The sequence below is a fragment of the Halichoerus grypus genome, chromosome 3 (genome assembly GCF_964656455.1).
Source record: "Halichoerus grypus chromosome 3, mHalGry1.hap1.1, whole genome shotgun sequence".
Taxonomy (NCBI): Eukaryota; Metazoa; Chordata; class Mammalia; order Carnivora; family Phocidae; genus Halichoerus; species Halichoerus grypus.
In genome coordinates this window covers 80,036,700-80,054,699 of record NC_135714.1, presented here as the reverse complement: position 1 = coordinate 80,054,699, position 18,000 = coordinate 80,036,700, and the positions used below count along the sequence as shown (strand labels likewise).

Here is an 18,000-nt window from a genome sequence, read left to right as displayed (position 1 = left end):
ATTAACTTATTAAAAACCACATTTCACTAAAATTTCTGGAAATTTGATTTAATTTAATAAACATTTATTGAGCATCTTTTTACATATGTAAGAATCATAATGACAGTTCAGTGGGGTAAATGGATATCATCAGCTGATTCTCTATCCATTTTTCTCATATCTTTTTAAAAAAGATTTATTTTTTAAGAGTGTTTTTTAGTTTTACAACAAAATTGAAATGAAGGTACAGAGATTTTCCATATGCCCCCTTCCCCCACACATGCATAACCTCTCCAATTATTAACACCATTCACCAGAATGGTACTTTTTTTTTTTTTAAACTGAGGATGAATCTACATTGACACATTATAATTACCCAAAGTCCATAGTTTACATTAGGGTTCACTCTTGGTGTTGCATTTACTATGGATTTGGACAAAGGTATAATGATATAGCCATCATTATAATATTATAGAGAGTATTTTCACTGTGCTAAAATCCTGTGCTCCACCTGTTCATCTCTTCTCCCTACTCCACAACTGGTAATAGCTGATCTTTTGTCTCCATAGTTTGCCTTTTCCAGACTCATACAGTATGTAGCCTTTTCAGAATGGGCCCTTCCACTTAGTAATATGCATTTAAGTTTCTTTTATGTTTTTAATGATAGCTCATGTCTTTTTAGTGCTGAATAACATTTCATTGCCTGGATGTACTGCAATATATCCATTCACCTACTGAAAGATGTCTTGCTTGCTTCCAAGATTTGACAATTAAGAATAAAGCTGCTATAGGCTCTCCACCCAGAGACTTCTGCTCTGTTGCACCACCCATGGTGCTACCTGGGAGAGTCATGGCCTCTTTCCATTTGGTCCTCATCCAACTTCAGGTTTCTTCCATCAAATTACATAACCTCAGTCAAGCTTGGGGCCTTGTCTGGGAGGCAGCAACAGAAGGAGCCAAAATAGTTTCTCTACCAGAATGCTTTAATTCTCCATTTGGCATGAAATATTTTCCTGAATATGCAGAGAAAATTCCTGGTGAATCCACACAGAAGCTTTCTGAAGTAGCAAAGGAGTGCAGCATATATCTCATTGGAGATTCCATTCTTGAAGAGGATGCTGGGAGATTATGCTGTGTTTAGGCCTGATGGAACTTTACGAGTAGAGCACAGAAAGCTCCATCTGTTTGACAATGATGTTCCTGGGAAAATTACACTTCAAGAATCTAAAACATTGAGTCCTGGTGATAGTTTTTCCACATTTGATACTCCTTACTGCAGAGTGGGCCAGGGCATCTGCTATGACATTGCTTTGTAGAGCTTGCACACATCTACGTACAGAGGGGCTGGCAGCTGTTGGTATATCCCGGAGCTTTTTTTTTTTTTTTTTTTTTAGATTTTGTTTATTTGTCAGAGAGAGAGAGAGAGCACAAGCAGGGGGAGCAGCAGGCACAAGGAGTGCGATGTGGGGCTCGATCCCAGGACCCTGGGATCATGACCTGAGCCAAAGGCAGACGCTTAACTGACTGTTGCCACCCAGGCGCCCCTATCCCGGAGCTTTTAATTTTACTTCTGGATCAGCCCATTGGGAGTTGCTTCAATGAGGCTGGGCTGTTTAGATAATCATGTGTATGTAGCCATGGCATCTCCTGCACAGGATAATAAAGCCTCCTATGTCGCCTGGGAACACAACACTCGCAACTTCTTGGTGGAGGCTGGGGAGGCCCTTGCCAAAGCTGGCACCGAAGAAACAATCGTGTATTCAGATACAGACCTGAAGAAGTTGGCTGAAATATGCCAGCAAATCCCCATTTTTTAGCCAGAAATGATCAGACCTATATGCAGTGGAGGTAAGAATGCTCTAAGGTTTAGGTTTCTAACATGTCATGAAACAGGATGATATGTTTCTGCAGTGTAATCACTCCCTGCTGAATTCTTTAAAAGCGTTTTAAAATTTTTTTTAAATTTCAGCCTTTTCCCTTCCTGGGAACTCTCTACTGAGATGATGGAGCATCAGCACATCGTATCTTTCACATCACATTAAATAGTTAAAAAGGACCACCTGTCACCACCCCCCCCAAAAAAGAATAAAGCTGCTATAAACCTCAGTGTGTAGGTTTTTACATGGACATTAATTTTCAACTCCTTTGGGGAAGTACCAAGGAGCATGATTGATGGATTGTATGATAAGGAGTATGTTTAATTTTGTAAGAAACTGCCAAACTGTCTTTCAAGGTGCTGTACCATTTTGCATTCTCACAAGCAATGGTCCTATTGCTCTTCATCCTTGTCAGCATTTGGTATTGTCAGTACTCTGGATTTTGGCCATTCTAATAGGTGTGTAGTGATATAATGGTTAATTTTTGTGCCAACTTGACAGGCCCAGAGAATGTTCAGAAAGCTGGTAAAACATTATTTCTGGGTTTGTCTGTGGTGTGTTTCTAGAAGACATTAGCATTTGATTCAGTAGACTGAGTGAAGAAGATCTGTCCTCATCAATGTGGGCAGGCATCATCCAATCCATAGGGGGAATGAATGGAACAAAAGAGCAAAGGAAGGGTAAATTTTCTCTCTTCTTGAGCTGGGATAGCCATTTTCTCCTGCCCTTGGACATCTGAACCCCTTATTCATGGGCCTTCAGACTCTGGGACTTAACAGCAGTGGCCCCCAATTCTCAGGCCTTTAACCTTGGACTGGGAGTTATACCATTGACTTCCCTGGTTCTCAGGCCTTTGGACTTGGACTGAATTATATCATCAGATTTCTTGGTTCTCCAACTTGCAGATGGCAGATTGTAGGACTTCTCAGCCTCCATAACTGCATGAGCCAATTCCTGTAATAATTCTCATATATGTATCTCATTGGCTTTGTTTCTCTGGAGAACCCAACATAAGTAGTATCTTATTGTTTTAATTTGCATTTCCCTGATGACATGTGATGTCAAACACCTTGCCATATGCTTATTTGCCATCTGCATATCTTCTTTGATGAGGTATTCGGGTCTCTTGTCCCTTTTTAAATTGGGTTGTTTGTTTTCTTACTGTTGAGTTTTAAGAGTCTTTGCAAATTTTGAATAATAGTGCTTTATCAGATGTGTCTTTCACAAATATTTTCTCCTAGTCTGTGGCTTATCTTCTACTTCTCTTGATCCAGTATGTTTTCACTTAGACATATGATCTTATATGTCTTCATATTAATAACTGGTACTTTAGTATAGATGTGCTTACTAGTATGGATATGCTTAATATACTCTAACAAGTGGAAAGCTCTGTGATTCTTGGTACTACCTCTGGAAAGCTGGCTCCTTTAATTACCAAACTTTTCCTCTTGGTCTCCTTCTATCTGACAGAACAATACTTTTTTTTTTTAAGATTTTTATTTATTCACTTGAGAGCGAGAGAGTACAAGCAGGGGGAGTGGCAGAGGGAGAGGGAGAAGCAGGCTCCCCACTGAGCAAGGAGCCCGATGTGGGGCTTGATCCCAGGACCCTGGGATCATGACCTGACCTGAAGGCAGATGCTTAACTGACTGAGCCACCCAGGAGATCCTAGGAACAATACTTTTTTTTTTTAAATTTTTTAATTATTTATTTTTGTCAGAGAGAGAGAGCACAAGCAGGGGGAGCAGCAGGCAGAGGGAGGGAGAGAAGCAGGCCCCCCTGCTGAGCAGAGAGCCCGATGTGGGGCTCATTCCCAGGACCCCAGGATCATGACCTGAGCAGAAGGCAGACACTTAACTGACTGAGCCACCCAGGTATCCCAGAACAATACTTTTTTAAAAAAAGATTTTATTTTTAAGTAATCTCTACACCCAACATGGGGCTCAAACCCATAACCATGAGATCAAGAACTGCATGCTCCAACGACAGCCAGCCAGGTGCCTCTAGAACAATACTTTTTAAAAAAGCAACAAAAACTATCAGCAAATGCGGATGTTTGTGAAAACCTTTAGGAGATGAATAATTACTATAAGCATGGTTCATTTTTTTTTTCTCAAGGAGAAGCCAGTACTCCTTTGTTATTTCATAAATTTACAAATTTTTTAAATTAAATTTACAAAATTCTCATTAAATTTAAAGTACTAACCTGGTATCAAAAGTAATATTGCTTTGCTGGTGTTTCATTTTATATTTTACTATCCTTTTAAAAAATTCAAAAAACATTAAAAATGTACTCTTTAAAATGTGCTATCTAAATGCTGTAATTAAAAAATGATGTTTCCTAGAGTTTAACATTCATAGATAATAAGTGAAGGAACGGCATTTCCAGGCAGAGATAAAGTCTTGAACAAAAGCACAGAAATGAAAAGGGCAAGGTTTGTGTTAACATTATGTAACGTGTGTGATTGGGGAGTGCTGGAAGATACAGAAATGGAAAGGTAGATTGGCTTGTTTGAAACACCCAATGCCAAACTTACACAGTAGCAATAGAAGATTTCTTAGCATGGAGAGTGACATTTTCAAAACTGTACTTAGGAAGATTAACCTAACTGTAGTGTGTGGGATAACTTGTAACAGACAAGTTATTAAGGGATTCCAGTTGAGATGTTAGAATACACCAAATCAGTAGGGTTGAGGGCATCAACAAAATGACAGTGAGAATGCGGTGAGGGGTGGATTTCAGAAAGATCACAGGTGGAAACAGTGGAACTGGCAGCTGTTTGGATGTGGGAGCACAAAGAGTGGAAGTAGTCTAAGAGGTTTTAAGCCTTATGTATGGAAAGATATTGCTCTTCTAAACAGAAATAGGAGATTAGGAGTACGATCAGGCCTTCCAGAGAAAAAATGAATTAAAGTTTGAGAATATTTAATTTGAAGTGATGGTGGATCACTTATATTTAAATGTTGAGCAGACACTTGGAAATGCCTGAATCTCAAAGAGGATACATGGTTTGAGAATGAATGATTACCAAGGGAGAAAGAGCGAAGATGGGACAGAAAGAAAAATGAGAGAAAAAAACAAAAATTAGAGGAGACAGTAGATGCTGTTAAGGGACAGTATAATGAGAACCTGGAAAGTACAGTACCTTGGACACCAAGGGAGGGAAAGGTTTCCCAAAAGGGCTATTGTGGAAAAAACTGAGAAGTGTTTCTCTTTACATGGACTCCCTTCTCTTTAGTGATAGAACCTGATACCCAGAGATAGGCTATGTTTCCCAGCCTCTTTTTCCTTTTTTTCCCCCAGCCTCTTTTATAGCTATATGTGCCTGTTGACGTAGTTTGGAACAATGAAATATAAGCACATATTTTCTATGTGTTACTTCTGTGAAGTCTCCTTGAAAGGGAGGAGGGCATACTTTTATTTTACCTTCCTGCTGCTTATAACGGTTGGAACTCTAGCAGATAATTTTTAGACCATGAGCTCAGCTCAGACTGGGAGGCATATATCAGGATATGGAGCAGCATAATAGAGCATCCTGGTTTCCTGCCATCAAGGAGTCACCATATCACCCCTGAAAGACTACCTCCAGTCTTCCTTTTTTAGATGAATTAACTAACATATAGCCAATCTCAAATAAGAACTGAGGAAAAAATTATTGGGTGTGAAAGTAGGGCATAGTTGGGAATATGTCCCTTATAATGTCCCTTATAATATGAGAACAGGTCTAGAGGGGTCCTGGTGACTCAGTCGGTTAAGTGTCCGACTCTTGATATCAGCTCAGGTCTCAAGTTCAGGGTCATGAGTTCAAGCCCCACATTGGAGCATACTTAAAAAAAAAAAAAAAAGAAGAAGAAGAAAACAGGTCTAGAGTCAAACTGACTAGCTTGAAATCCAGCTCTGTTATTCATTAACTATGTGATATTGGGTGAGAAATTTAATGGCTTTCAGCATACTAATAAAGATATTAATAGAACCTACCTCATGAGTTATATGAGAAATGATTTAGATTATTCATATAAGGTGCTTCACACAGTGCTAGCATATAATAGGCGCTCAATGAATGTAAGTGAAAAAAATCAAGTGGTCACTGATAGCATCGTATAATTTTTAAAACACATTTCATGAAATTCTGATATTTCAGAATCATATTAAGTCTGCAGTTTAGAGAAACAAATTTATATTAAACAAAATACTGAACATAAAATATATTTTGTAAGCTTCGAATGATTATATAAGTATTTTTACCATTTTAACTTGAATGCATATCACTTTACAACGTGACCACTAATAACACTGACAAAGTACATTCTGTTGTATAATACATACCAAGTGATGTATTACTATTATTTGATTTTTATTTTTACAAAAAGCAAAACAATGGAAACCAAATCATAATGGGCTGAAGAAATTAGTTTTCAAAACCAATTGTTTTATAATATTTATAAGGTATTTAAAGCTATTGAAGGCAGAATTCCCACATCTCATGCAATACTGCAGATATCACCTGCTATCTACTTAATCCTCAGAATGTTATAAGGAAAAATTGGTGACTATGGAGTTCTTCACTGTAGCTAACATATTTGATAAAGAATCAATCTGATTTATTCAAACTTCATTTTAAAGTTTATTCTAGTGGTAGCCAACATGGAGGAATGGAAAGAACCCAAATTTTGTAGTCAAATAAATCTTAGCTCAAACATAGGTTCCATTTTTTACTAATACCATGGAAATAGTTGTATAAGGTGGTTAATCAGCATTAAGATTATTTAGGAACTGAGAAATGCTGAACCAAATTCTTTATTTTGTCTTTATATGTAATTATAATTCTGTGTTAATGTATTTTTTTCTGCAGCATATTCATTCTAAACTATTCAGGAAATACTATAATGAGAGATAATGAAAAAGATTTACTGCTCTCATTTAAAAAGATTTTCCAATTCTGAAATATGGTGTATCATTCTTGTTATTGAATCATAAGAAGGAAATAATAGCTGGGAAAGGTGGAAAGAACAGCCACAGTGACCAAGGAAATAAAGGAAGGATTTTCACACTAAAAACTTTTTAAAGAAAGACTCTGTGTTAAGAATGGAGATTGTTAGAGACTCCAAGTATTAAAAAATTATGAAGATTGTAGAGGTTGTACCTTTATTTAGATACAGAGGTGTGTTATTTAGATAGGATCTGGTCGCAAGACCCAGCAACATTAGAGTTCTGCCATTCATCAGCTACCCTTCTGTGAGGTCCTTGAGAAAAGAACATGCACTGAGGAGGCAGGCAAGATAGAAAAACACTGTATTTGTAGCTGGTACAAAGGTATGAAGGTCACAAAGTCCTGCTTAGAGATCTGCAAATAAGCTAGGATAGACCCTATGAAGAACTCCTTCCGTCTAAATTAGGGTAGGCTCACTGGCCAAAAATAAAATCAAGACAAAAAGCAGATAAACTCTGCTTTATCACTTCCATTACCAATCTCAAACCCAAATCTATCCAAGGAAAGAGTAATCAAGGCCACAACAGACATGAACAGCCAGAAGGAGGTTGTCAGTCCACACCAGTGTCTACTACAAAGATGGCCTAGACCTGAATTTGCTTTCTGGGTTTCTATTCTTGTTCAGGTCAAGGGAAAATGAAGTCCTTAAGGAATGTCCACCAACAGAAAGCTAATTTACAGCACCACTGGATCATCCTCCAAAGCATACAGATTTTTCTCTTTTTGCCTCTGTGACTCTTTTCATACTGTATCATAAAATCTAGTTTTTAATCTGGTTTAGTTTAATCTAGTTTAAATCTGGTTCTAGATCTCAATGGGTATCTGTTGAAGCTTGGGAAAATAAAGTTTAAATAACTTTGAGAAAACTATGAGGCTTTCTGCAAGCATGCAAGGAGAAATGAAGTCAACGAGAAAGGATTACGGATCAGCATCTAGTTTCTTAGTAGGAAGAGGTGGGTTCCAAAGTCCTGCAGTAGTTTTTTTATTTTATACATCTCTCTTGTCACCTCATATTATGGCTAATACACATCTCTTTCCCCATTCCATAAAGAATGCCCGAGGCTGAACTTTGTTGTATCTTTGTATCCCCATAGCCTAGCAGCAGTCTATAGTATATGCCCATATATACATATATATATAATTTGCCAATATGTGTTTTTTAAGTAAATAATTATTCAGCTAGCTACTGAGTAGGAAAAAGAAAAAGGCACTACAGATATATCCTTTAGAAGCAGATAGCTTTGTATGGAGAGCATTCTAACCTATGTGGAACAATTGTCACAATAAATGACCCACAGAATTGGGTATCAAATCATATTCTATAGAATATAAATACTATAAAAATTTGTAGTAGATACAAGTTAAAGTACTGTAGCTCATTTGGGGGTGAGGTATGGTCAAGGCAGTATTTATTTAAGTCTTTAAGGGTGATTAGAATGTGGAAGGGATTCTTGCTGAAAAAAACTGCCAGAGACCACTTTAAGGTGGATTCTGACATAGACTCCTTAAGACCTTTGCACAAGCCAGGTTCCTTCGGCCTAAGGTTAAGAGACCCATTGGTTCTGGGGGGTGGACTGGGCTTTCTCAAGCCCTTGCTTATAAACAGAATGAGGAGTCAATGTTGCCGTTGCGTGGCATGAGACAACAAACACAGCTTTCTGTTACCTGCCCTTTGCATTGCTTCGGTTGGTGAGCTTTTCCTCTCCTTCCTCGGGTTCCCTGTTTCTTGTCACCACCACTTCCTGAGATTCTCTTCGTAGTTTGGATTATCTGTCCGATAGAGTCAGAGGTGTTTTCCTTTGAGGGTGCGAATGTAGTTGCAGTAGGAGTGGGTGCTGAGCTTGCAGAACCTAGGCTCTGCTTGGAGAGAATGGTTTTTTCTTTCACAGTTTTTGCTAGTGTCTTCCCTACCGCTCTAACTGGTTTATAGCGGAAAGGGATCATGGTCAAGTGAGCTCTAACTCCTTCTAACGTGTTTTCTAGAGCTCTTCCAACGAGCACAAGACTTAAAGCTGTTGGCGCCGCAAGAGGAACTCCCAGATTCCCGCGGCTCTTCTGTTCAGTACGCGGTGAGCGTACGGCGGAAGGAGGCGGGACGTCCGCAGCCCCGTGCGCAAGTTCGGAGAGCTTGGCCAGGGAGGAGCACTTCGACCCCTCCCTCCTAGAGACTTCCGGGGCGGAGAGAAATGGGAGGAGGGAAGACCGGAAGTACAGGGACTGGCGCCTACTTTTTAATCTCCTTTCTCGGCGAAGCACTTCACTCTCATCTGTTGAACAGATAAATGGTTGTGCGGGATATCTTATCCCTGGTCGCGCTCCCTTGCACTTCACCACCGGGCTATAAATTGACCTAGGGAAAATCTGACCCCAATGAGCAGGTGGGAGATAGCCTCTATGGTAGTTCGTCCATTTATTCAAATTCTGCTCGACCTTCTTCAGACTGTCGTCAGCTTCCTTTTGCTCCACACCTTTAGTCACCTTGTTTTTACCCTTTTACAGCTGCGGTTCCTCCCGCCCTGTCCCACCCTCCCACAATTATGTATGATCGAGCTCCCCGCTTGCTCAGATTGGTTGAAGGTGGCAGCACTGAGGAGCATGTGGGTCCTGGAACTTACCAGGTACCTTTCCTGAAGGAGCAGGCAACAGGTAAGAGGTAGGGAAAGGCAAGCCTTCTGTGACAGGCACCTCACTTTCAGCCAAGCCCGCTTCTGTGTACTTGTTAAACATAATGCTACCACTTCATAAGTGTAACAAAACATAAAATAGGCAGGGAAAATACTCTCCTAATTTTACAGGTGATAAATGGTAAAATCATTTGTCGCATTTCACAAGGTCAGTAAGCGTATGGCTAGGACTTTTGATGCTACAATGGTTATCTCCATCCTACTTTCAATTGTACAGGTTAAATCTCGGATTTTGATTTCCTGGCTCTGATGACTATATGAGTCCCAAATCCTGTGTTATTTCTTACCGTCTGCTGTTTCTTTGTAATCCTGTCTGCTTCACTCACACACCTTTGCTACCATTAACCAGAGACACTTCATTTACTAACGTGTAACTTTTATATTTCTAGTTTGCAGTATGATTTAAAGATAGTCCTGTGTATTTTTTGATAGATGCTTCCTAACTGGTCATATCCATCTTCTTTTTGAACATACTAATGAGAGCCCACATTTGGGGAGGGAGGGGGGGAAGCTATACTTAAAGAGATGGAGTGGGAATGGATAATTTAAATAATTACTTGCAATAATTATTTTCTCTCATTTGCAGTTAGTGACTTAGGGGAAGCATTTAACAAATACTTATAATTTGCTTTCTGCTTTTTCTAATTTGATGATTTTGTGGAGCTTACTACCATCCAAATTATAGTTTTTCCCTTGTTAATCTGCATTTCCCCTATTGTTACACTCTATTTTTAAACAAATGCCATTACTGTGTTTACATGACTGATGACATTAGGATATTAGGTTGATTTAAGTTTCTTTGGGTGGAGTGCAGATTTGTCATTGTTTTAATTTTTGAATTTTACTGCTTTTCAGCATCTGATATCAATATCAGTGTTCTTGGAGCCTATGTCTGTATTTAATACAATTGAGTTGTTAGAGACATTAACCTCCCTAACAATGTATTAACCACCAGCCACCACCCAAAATACTTATACCTGTGATGCTTTTCAATCCTTATTTTATTTTGACACAGCTGAACACTGTCTTTAGAAATATTTCTTCCCCTGGCATCTATAACATCATCATTGTTTCCTGGTTCTTTTTCCTGTTATTGTCTTGAAACAGTGCCTGATGCATGGTTAGGACCTAATCATTAACATTTGTTAAACGTTGAATAAGGCAATCATTTTTCTCCTCGACAATCAATCCTTAATTGTCTTCATTGTCAGGTGATTATTTTTCTAAAGCTCTTTTAAATGTTTATATAGTGTATTTTCTGTCCTTTGCTGGTTTCTTTTCTAGTGCACTTTCTTGTTCAAATCCATGGCTTTAACTACTATCCCTATTCTGATTCTGATTCATCCCAGAAGAAAGTCTTTAGAGATATAGGTGATTTATATCTCTAAGATGAACTTTCTCCTGATCTTAGGGCCTTCTTATTGCCATTACTTTTTTGAACATCTTTATCTGGGTAGTCTCTGACATCTGAAACTCCCAAGTGTCTGAGTTCATCATTTCCCCCATCATTACTAGCCCCTTTGAAAAATTCCCTATCAGTCAATTATAAATTTTAAACTTTGGAATTATTCTAGACTTCTTCTCTGACTGACCACGCTCATTGATCATTAAAATCTATTGATTCTATCTTCTCATTGTCTCTTAAATTAGTTCCCTTTCTTCATGTAACTTCCCTTGACTGTTCAGGGCTCATTATTTCTATTCTGAATTAAACCAATAAAATATTGCTGTTTTCCTCTATTTCAGTTTTCAACTTCTCTCTTATAGCTAAAATGATCTTCCTACGATATAATTATGTTATTTGTTTAAAAAAAAATCCTTTTAACATTAAGGTTAAAATCTGAACTACTTAGCATAGTGAATAAGATTCTTCATGGTCTGATCCCTTACCTGGCCTCCCACATTCTCTCTCACCTATACCCAACACTTAGCCCCACATACATATCAGCAGTTTCAACTTTGCATTTTCTAGAAGTTCATGCTCACTCACCTCCATGCTTTTGTAGCTGCTGATACTTTGCCTGGTATGCTCTTCCTTCCTCATCTGGCTGAGTCCTACTTACTCTTTTAGACTCAGGAAAAGTGAAATTGTTCTTTGACTCTACTATTTCTCAAGTCTTTCTTTGACTTCTTAACGACACTTTTGTAGCACTTTGATACTATATCTTAATTATCTGTTAACTTATCTGGCTGCCACACTAAATGTGATTCTCTTAGAGGCAATAGCCATGATCTTTACTGCTGTTCTCAGTTTTTAGCTCAATACCATAATGCTTAGATGCTTAATTTAAAAAAAAAATAACAAATGGTAATTCTTGGAATAAAATTTTTAAAAAGTCTAATGAGCTACACATAGAATTAAAAACTCACTTCATGACTTATGTGAACTCTGCTTAGAGAGCAGTAAGTGGGGTGTTGCAAGGCCCTTCTTTTACTGTTTTATAGAATTTTGCCTTGATGAACTGTGAAAGAAACTAGGAAATTCTATGCTTGGCCACTCAAAGCAGCTGTATCCTGTTGAGCCCTGTTTTAGCAATACTCAGTGACAACATGCTGATAATTAATAGAAGGTACAAGTATCATTTCTTTACTGGATAATTTAAAAGTAGCTATTATCTCTTTCCTAGGTTCATTCTATTTTACCCCTCTTTAAGATCAGCAAACACTGGTCTGTGCAGAAATATACACAGTTATTTCAATTAAAGGTCAGGTAGATTTTATAGAGTATGATGTAGGGAGAATAGATGTTGGGACTTTATATAACTTGTTACCTTGAACCACAGAAGAGCAGAGGACCTTAGAGTCTTAGATCTTCAAGAGAAAGATGCAAATACTCATTATTCCCAACTTTTCTCTTTCCTAATTACCACTCTCGTACTACTGTAGCCTGCTTGGTCAATCCTCCAGTGTATTATTTTCACATTTTCCTCAGGAAATTCTTTTCACCCCAGTCTGCAAACTTCATTGCCTCAGCCTTCAGCCATTTAATCAGAGAGACTCTTTTCAACCCAAGATTTGCAGCCTAAAAAGAACAGGACTGAGCTGCTCTGATTTCATGAGTAGGAGAGAGAATGGATATTCCAATTCCAGATTATTGAGAACTATTCCTGACTTTCTCACATTTATCTAAGAAGGAAGGATATTTTTTCTCATCAAAGCAAATTTTCTCCAGAGACAACTAGCCTAGTAAAATATAAAAACAGTATGTTTAGTAATGTGACTTTTCCTGGCATATTGTGCTAAGGAGAATTTAATTGCTTTTTGAACTTGATTTACATAATAAATGGCACCCTACATCAGCTGTATATTGGTTATCTATATTGGTTCTGTAACAGTTATCTAAGCTGGGTAACACCAGCTCCTAAATATACTCTCTCCCAGATTTCTTCTTTGATGGAGGAGTGGTTAGCTTTACCTGCCACAGAAACATGAGCAGTCCATGGTCTTGCACTTGTGCCTATGAGCTTATGCCACCAATAATGATTTATCTTATTAGCCAGTCAGAATTTAGGGAGACAATCTCAGGAAATGCAATCTGTCTTTAAGTTTAAATAAACTATATATATGTGATTGCTGTATATGTTGATGTCCCTGAAGATGAGTATGTTTCAAAGGTCTAGTTATTGCTTTTATCTGAAGAATGACCTTTTTGTTTTGTGGCAGTAGCTGTGGCTATAGAACTTGCCCTTTAATCACATGCTGCCCACCTTCTTTCTCAGAATGGACTATCTTTTATTGCTTCATGCCAGTTTGATTTATCTTCTGCTGTTGGTGCCTCAAACTCAATATTTCCCAAACTGAACTTCTTTCTTTCTTTTCAAATATTTCCTTCTCCTGTATTCTTAATTTCTTCTTTCTACCTGACAGTTTGATTTATCATTCATAGTTGGCACTTCATATGCCAATATATCCATATGTCCCAAACCAAACCTTTTATCTCATACTCCACTAACCCTAATTCCCCAGAACCTTCTTCTCCTATATTTTATACCTTAATTATTGGCAGCACTGTTTGTAGTATAATTATTTATTTTTCTGGCTTTCCCACTATTGGAGGCCAGAGTTTTAGCTTATTCGTTATTATACCCTCACTGCCTCTCTCCACACACAATAAAGCATTCACTATTGTTGAATGAATGACTAAAGCTGTAGTTTAGAATATCACCTATGAATTCTATATTTATTTACTAATATGCAGGGCACTATGATAGGGTGGCCAAACATCTTGATTTATATGGGAATGTCCTGGTTTTAGCACTAAAAGTTCTATGTCCTGAGCATGCTAGGACAGTTTGCCACTCTAAATGTAAACATTATGTATACAGTTATGAATAAAACAGACCAGTCCTTCTTTCATGGAGCTAATCAGTATAAACACTTTAATTTTCTTGTGGTTTTACTTGAGGTCAGTATTTCATATAAACTTTTAGCCTATTGGGGGGCCTGGGTGGCTCAGTTGTTAAGCGTCTGCCTTTGGCTCAGGTCATGATCCCAGGGTCCTGGGATCGAGCCCCGTATCGGGCTCCCTGCTCAGTGGGAAAGCCTGCTTCTCCCTCTCCCACTCCCCCTGTTTGTGTTCCCTTTCTTGCTGTGTCTCTCTCTGTTAAATAAATAAATAAAATCTTTAAAAAAACCCCCAAACTTTTAGCTTATTGATGAAAGATTCTATATAATTAATTTTGGAAAGCTTCAATGAAGATTTTGTGAGTACTGGCTTTCTTGGATACATGGGGCTATTGTGTGTGTTTTTTTTTTCTTTTCCATTTTTCTATGAATTTCAGTATTTTGCAATTAATTTCACACTTGTTTAGGTAGATTCAGTTAGAATCTCTGCCATGGTGTTAGGACATCTGCCTAAGAACTAGTCTGAACTTAGCTTTCTTAGTTTTCATATTTATCTCACATTACCTCATATTGTATGAACCTAAATTAAAAAACTCAAAAAACTTTTACTTGTAAGATTAAACACTTCATGTAGAAAATTGCATAAAAATTATGGCATCAAAAGTAAATACTCAAGAAATGTAACATTGCCCAATTTCCCTTTCAATTATACCTTTTTTCCTCTCCCCTACAGGTAAGCACTGTAATGATTTTTATGGCAATTATTTCTTTGCTGATCTTTATGGATTATTAAATCCTGTTGATGAAATGACCCCTTTATCATAATGCAATGTCTCTCTTATCTCTAGTATTCGTTGTTCAAGATCTGCTTTGTCTGATTTTAATGTAGTCACTTCAGCTTCCTTTGATTCATGGATGCACGGTATATCTTTTCCATCCTTTTATTTTTAACTTCTAGGTCTTTAGGGGCGCCTGGGTGGCTCAGTCATTAAGCGTCTGCCTTCGGCTCAGGTCATGATCCCAGAGTCCTGGGATTGAGCCCTGCATTGGGCTCCCTGCTTGGTGGGAAGCCTGCTTCTCCCTCTCCCACTCCCCCTGCTTGTGTTCCCTCTCTTGCTGTCTCTCTCTGTCAAATAAATAAATAAAATCTTTAAAAAAAACCACACAAAAAAAACACTTCTATGTCTTTATGTGTGATGAGGGTTTTCTGTCTACAGCATAAAGTTAGGTCGTACTTTTTTATCCAAATTGACATCCTCTGCCTTTTATATTGGGGTGTTTAGAACTTTTCTATTTACTTTAATTATCAATATTGTTGTGTTTAAATTTACTCTCTTGATATTTGTTTTCTATTTATCTCATCTCTTCTTTGTTTCTCTTTTCTCTTATCCCTACCTTTGTTGAATGAGTTTAGTTGTTTTTTTATTTTTTTAAATGATTTTGTTTTTACCTCTACTATTGCTTTACTAGCTATACTTCTTTATTTTTTAGTGGTTGTTCTGGGGTTTACAATATACATCTCTAACCTATCACAGTCTACCTTCAAATAATATTGTACCACTACTTCACATATAGTATATGAACCTTACAAGAGTGTGCTTCCATTTCTCCCATCTCATCTTTTGTGCTATTGTGGTCAGATACTCTACTTCTATATATGCTATAATGTCACAATAATTTGAAATTATTTTTGCTTTAAATAGTTATTTTTCAAGAGATTAAGAATTGAGAAAAAATATCTGTTATTAACTCACATAAAATTTGTCATTAACTCTATCAGTGTATTTTTTTTAAAGTTTTTATTTAGGTAATTTCGATACCCACTGTGGGGCTTGAACTCATGACCCCGGATCAAAAGTCGCATGCCCTTCTGACTGAGCCAGCCAGGTGCCCCATACCAGTGTACTTTTCATTTCAGAAGTTTGATTCGGTATTTTTATATCTTCCCTTTATCTCCTCATCATGTTCATTTTTCTTCTACCTTGTTGAACATATGGAGAATATTTATAATAGATATTTTAGTGTTCTTTTTTAAAAAAAAATTTATTTTTATTTAAATTTAATTAACATATAATGTATTATTGGTTTCAGAGGTAGAGGTCAGTGATTCATCAGTCTTATATAATACCCAGGGCTCATTACATAACATGCCCTCCTTAATGTCCATCACCCAGTTATCTCATCCCCCCACCTTTCTCTCCTCCAGCAACCCTGTTTGTTTCCTATGCTTAAGAGTCTCTTATGGTTTGTCTCCCTCTCTGATTTCATCTTATTTTATTTTTCCCTCTCTTCTCCTATGATCCTCTTTTTGTTTCTTAAATTCCACATATCAGTGAGATCATATGATAATTGTCTTTCTCTGATTGACTTATTTCCCTTAGCATAATGCCTTCTAGTTCCATCCATGTTGTTGCACATGGCAAGATTTCATTTTTTTTTTTTTTTTTTTTTTTTGATGGCTGGGTAGTATTCCATTGTATATAGATACTACATCTTCTTTATCCATTCATCTGTCAATGAACATCTGGGCTCTTTCCATAGTTTAGCTATTGTGGACATTGCTGCTATAAACATTGGAATGTAGGTGCCCCTTCCAATCACTACATTTGTATCTTTGGGGTAAATACCCAGTAGTGGAATTGCTGGGGACCCTCCATACTGTTTTCCAGAGTGGCTGCACCAGCTTGCATTCCCACCAACAGTGCAGGACGGTTCCCCTTTCTCCGCCCCCTCGCCAATATCTGTCATTTCCTGACTTGTTAATTTTAGCCATTCTGACTGGTGTGAGGTGGTCTCATTGTGGTTTTGATTTGTAGTTCCCTGATGCCGAGTGATGTTGAGCACTTTTTCATGTGTCTGTTGGCCATTTTGGATGTCCCTTTGGAAAAGTGTCTGTTCATGTCTTCTGCCCATTTCTTGATTGGATTATTGTTCTTTGGGTGTTGAGTTTGATAAGTTCTTTATAGATTTTAGATAATAGCCCTTTATCTGTTATGTCATTTGCAGATATTTTCTCCTATTCTGTTAGTTGTCTTTTGGTTTTGTTGAATGTTTCCTTTGCTGTGCAAAAGCTTTTTATCTTGATGAAGTCCCAGTAGTTCATTTTTGCCTGTTTCCCCAGCCTTTGGAGATGTGCCTAGCAAGAAGTTGCTGTGGCCAAGGTCGAAGAGGTTGCTTGCTGCCTGTGTTCTCCTCAAGGATTTTGATGGATTCCTGTCTCACATTGAGGTCTTTCATACATTTTGAGTCTATTTTTGTGTCTGGTGTAAGGAAATGGTCCAGTTTCATTCTTCTGCATGTGGCTGTCCAATTTTCCCAACAACATTTGTTGAAGAGACTGTCTTTTTTCTATTGGATATTCTTTCCTGCTTTGCGGAAGATTAGTTGACCATAGAGTTGAGGGTCCATTTCTGGGCTCTCTATTCTGTTCCATTGATCTATGTGTCTGTTTTTATGCCAGTACCATACTGTCTTGATAATTATAGCTTTGTAATAGAGCTTGAAGTCCGGGATTTTGATGCCACCAGCTTTGGTTTTCTTTTTCAACATTCCTTTGGCTATTCAGGGTCTTTTCTGGTTCCATACAAATTTTAGGATGATTTGTTCCAGCTCTGTGAAAAAAGTTGATGATATTTTGATAGGGATTGCATTGAATGTGTGGATTGCTCCAGGCAGCATAGACATTTTAACAATATTTGTTTTTCCAACCCATGAGCATGGAATGTCTTTCCATTTCTTTGTGTCATTTTCAATTTTCTTCGTCGGTGTTTTATAGTCTTTGAAGTACAAGTCTTTCATTGCTTTCATTAAGTTTATTCCTAGGTATCTTATTATTTTTGATGTAGTTGCAAGCAGGATTGTTTTCTTGATTTCTCTGTCTGCTGCTTCATTATTGGTGTATAGAAATGCAATAGATTTCTATAGATTGATTTTGTATCCTGCAACTTGACTGAATATCATTTATCAGTTCTAGCAGTTTTTTGGTGGAGTTTTTAGGATTTTCTATACATTGTATCAAATCATCTGCAAATAGTGAAAGTTTTACTTCTTCCTTACCAATTTGGATGCCTTTTATTTCTTTGTATTGTCTGATTGCTGTGGCTAAGATTACAGTATATGTTGAAT

The 18,000-nt window shown here is 37.6% G+C and overlaps 1 protein-coding gene and 1 pseudogene across 1 annotated transcript in view; both read left to right on the top strand.

Annotated features, from left to right (window-relative positions):
• The first annotated feature begins 829 nt into the window (after positions 1–829).
• LOC118534003 (omega-amidase NIT2-like) lies at positions 830–9,012 on the top strand (annotated as a pseudogene).
• Positions 9,013–9,384: 372 nt separating this feature from the next.
• Positions 9,385–18,000, top strand: part of STPG2 (sperm tail PG-rich repeat containing 2) — a 314,912-nt gene continuing 306,296 nt past the window's right edge. Inside the window, exon 1 of the mRNA XM_078068237.1 lies at positions 9,385–9,493. Coding sequence (XP_077924363.1) covers positions 9,385–9,493 — 109 coding nt within the window. The remainder of the gene's footprint in view (positions 9,494–18,000) is intronic.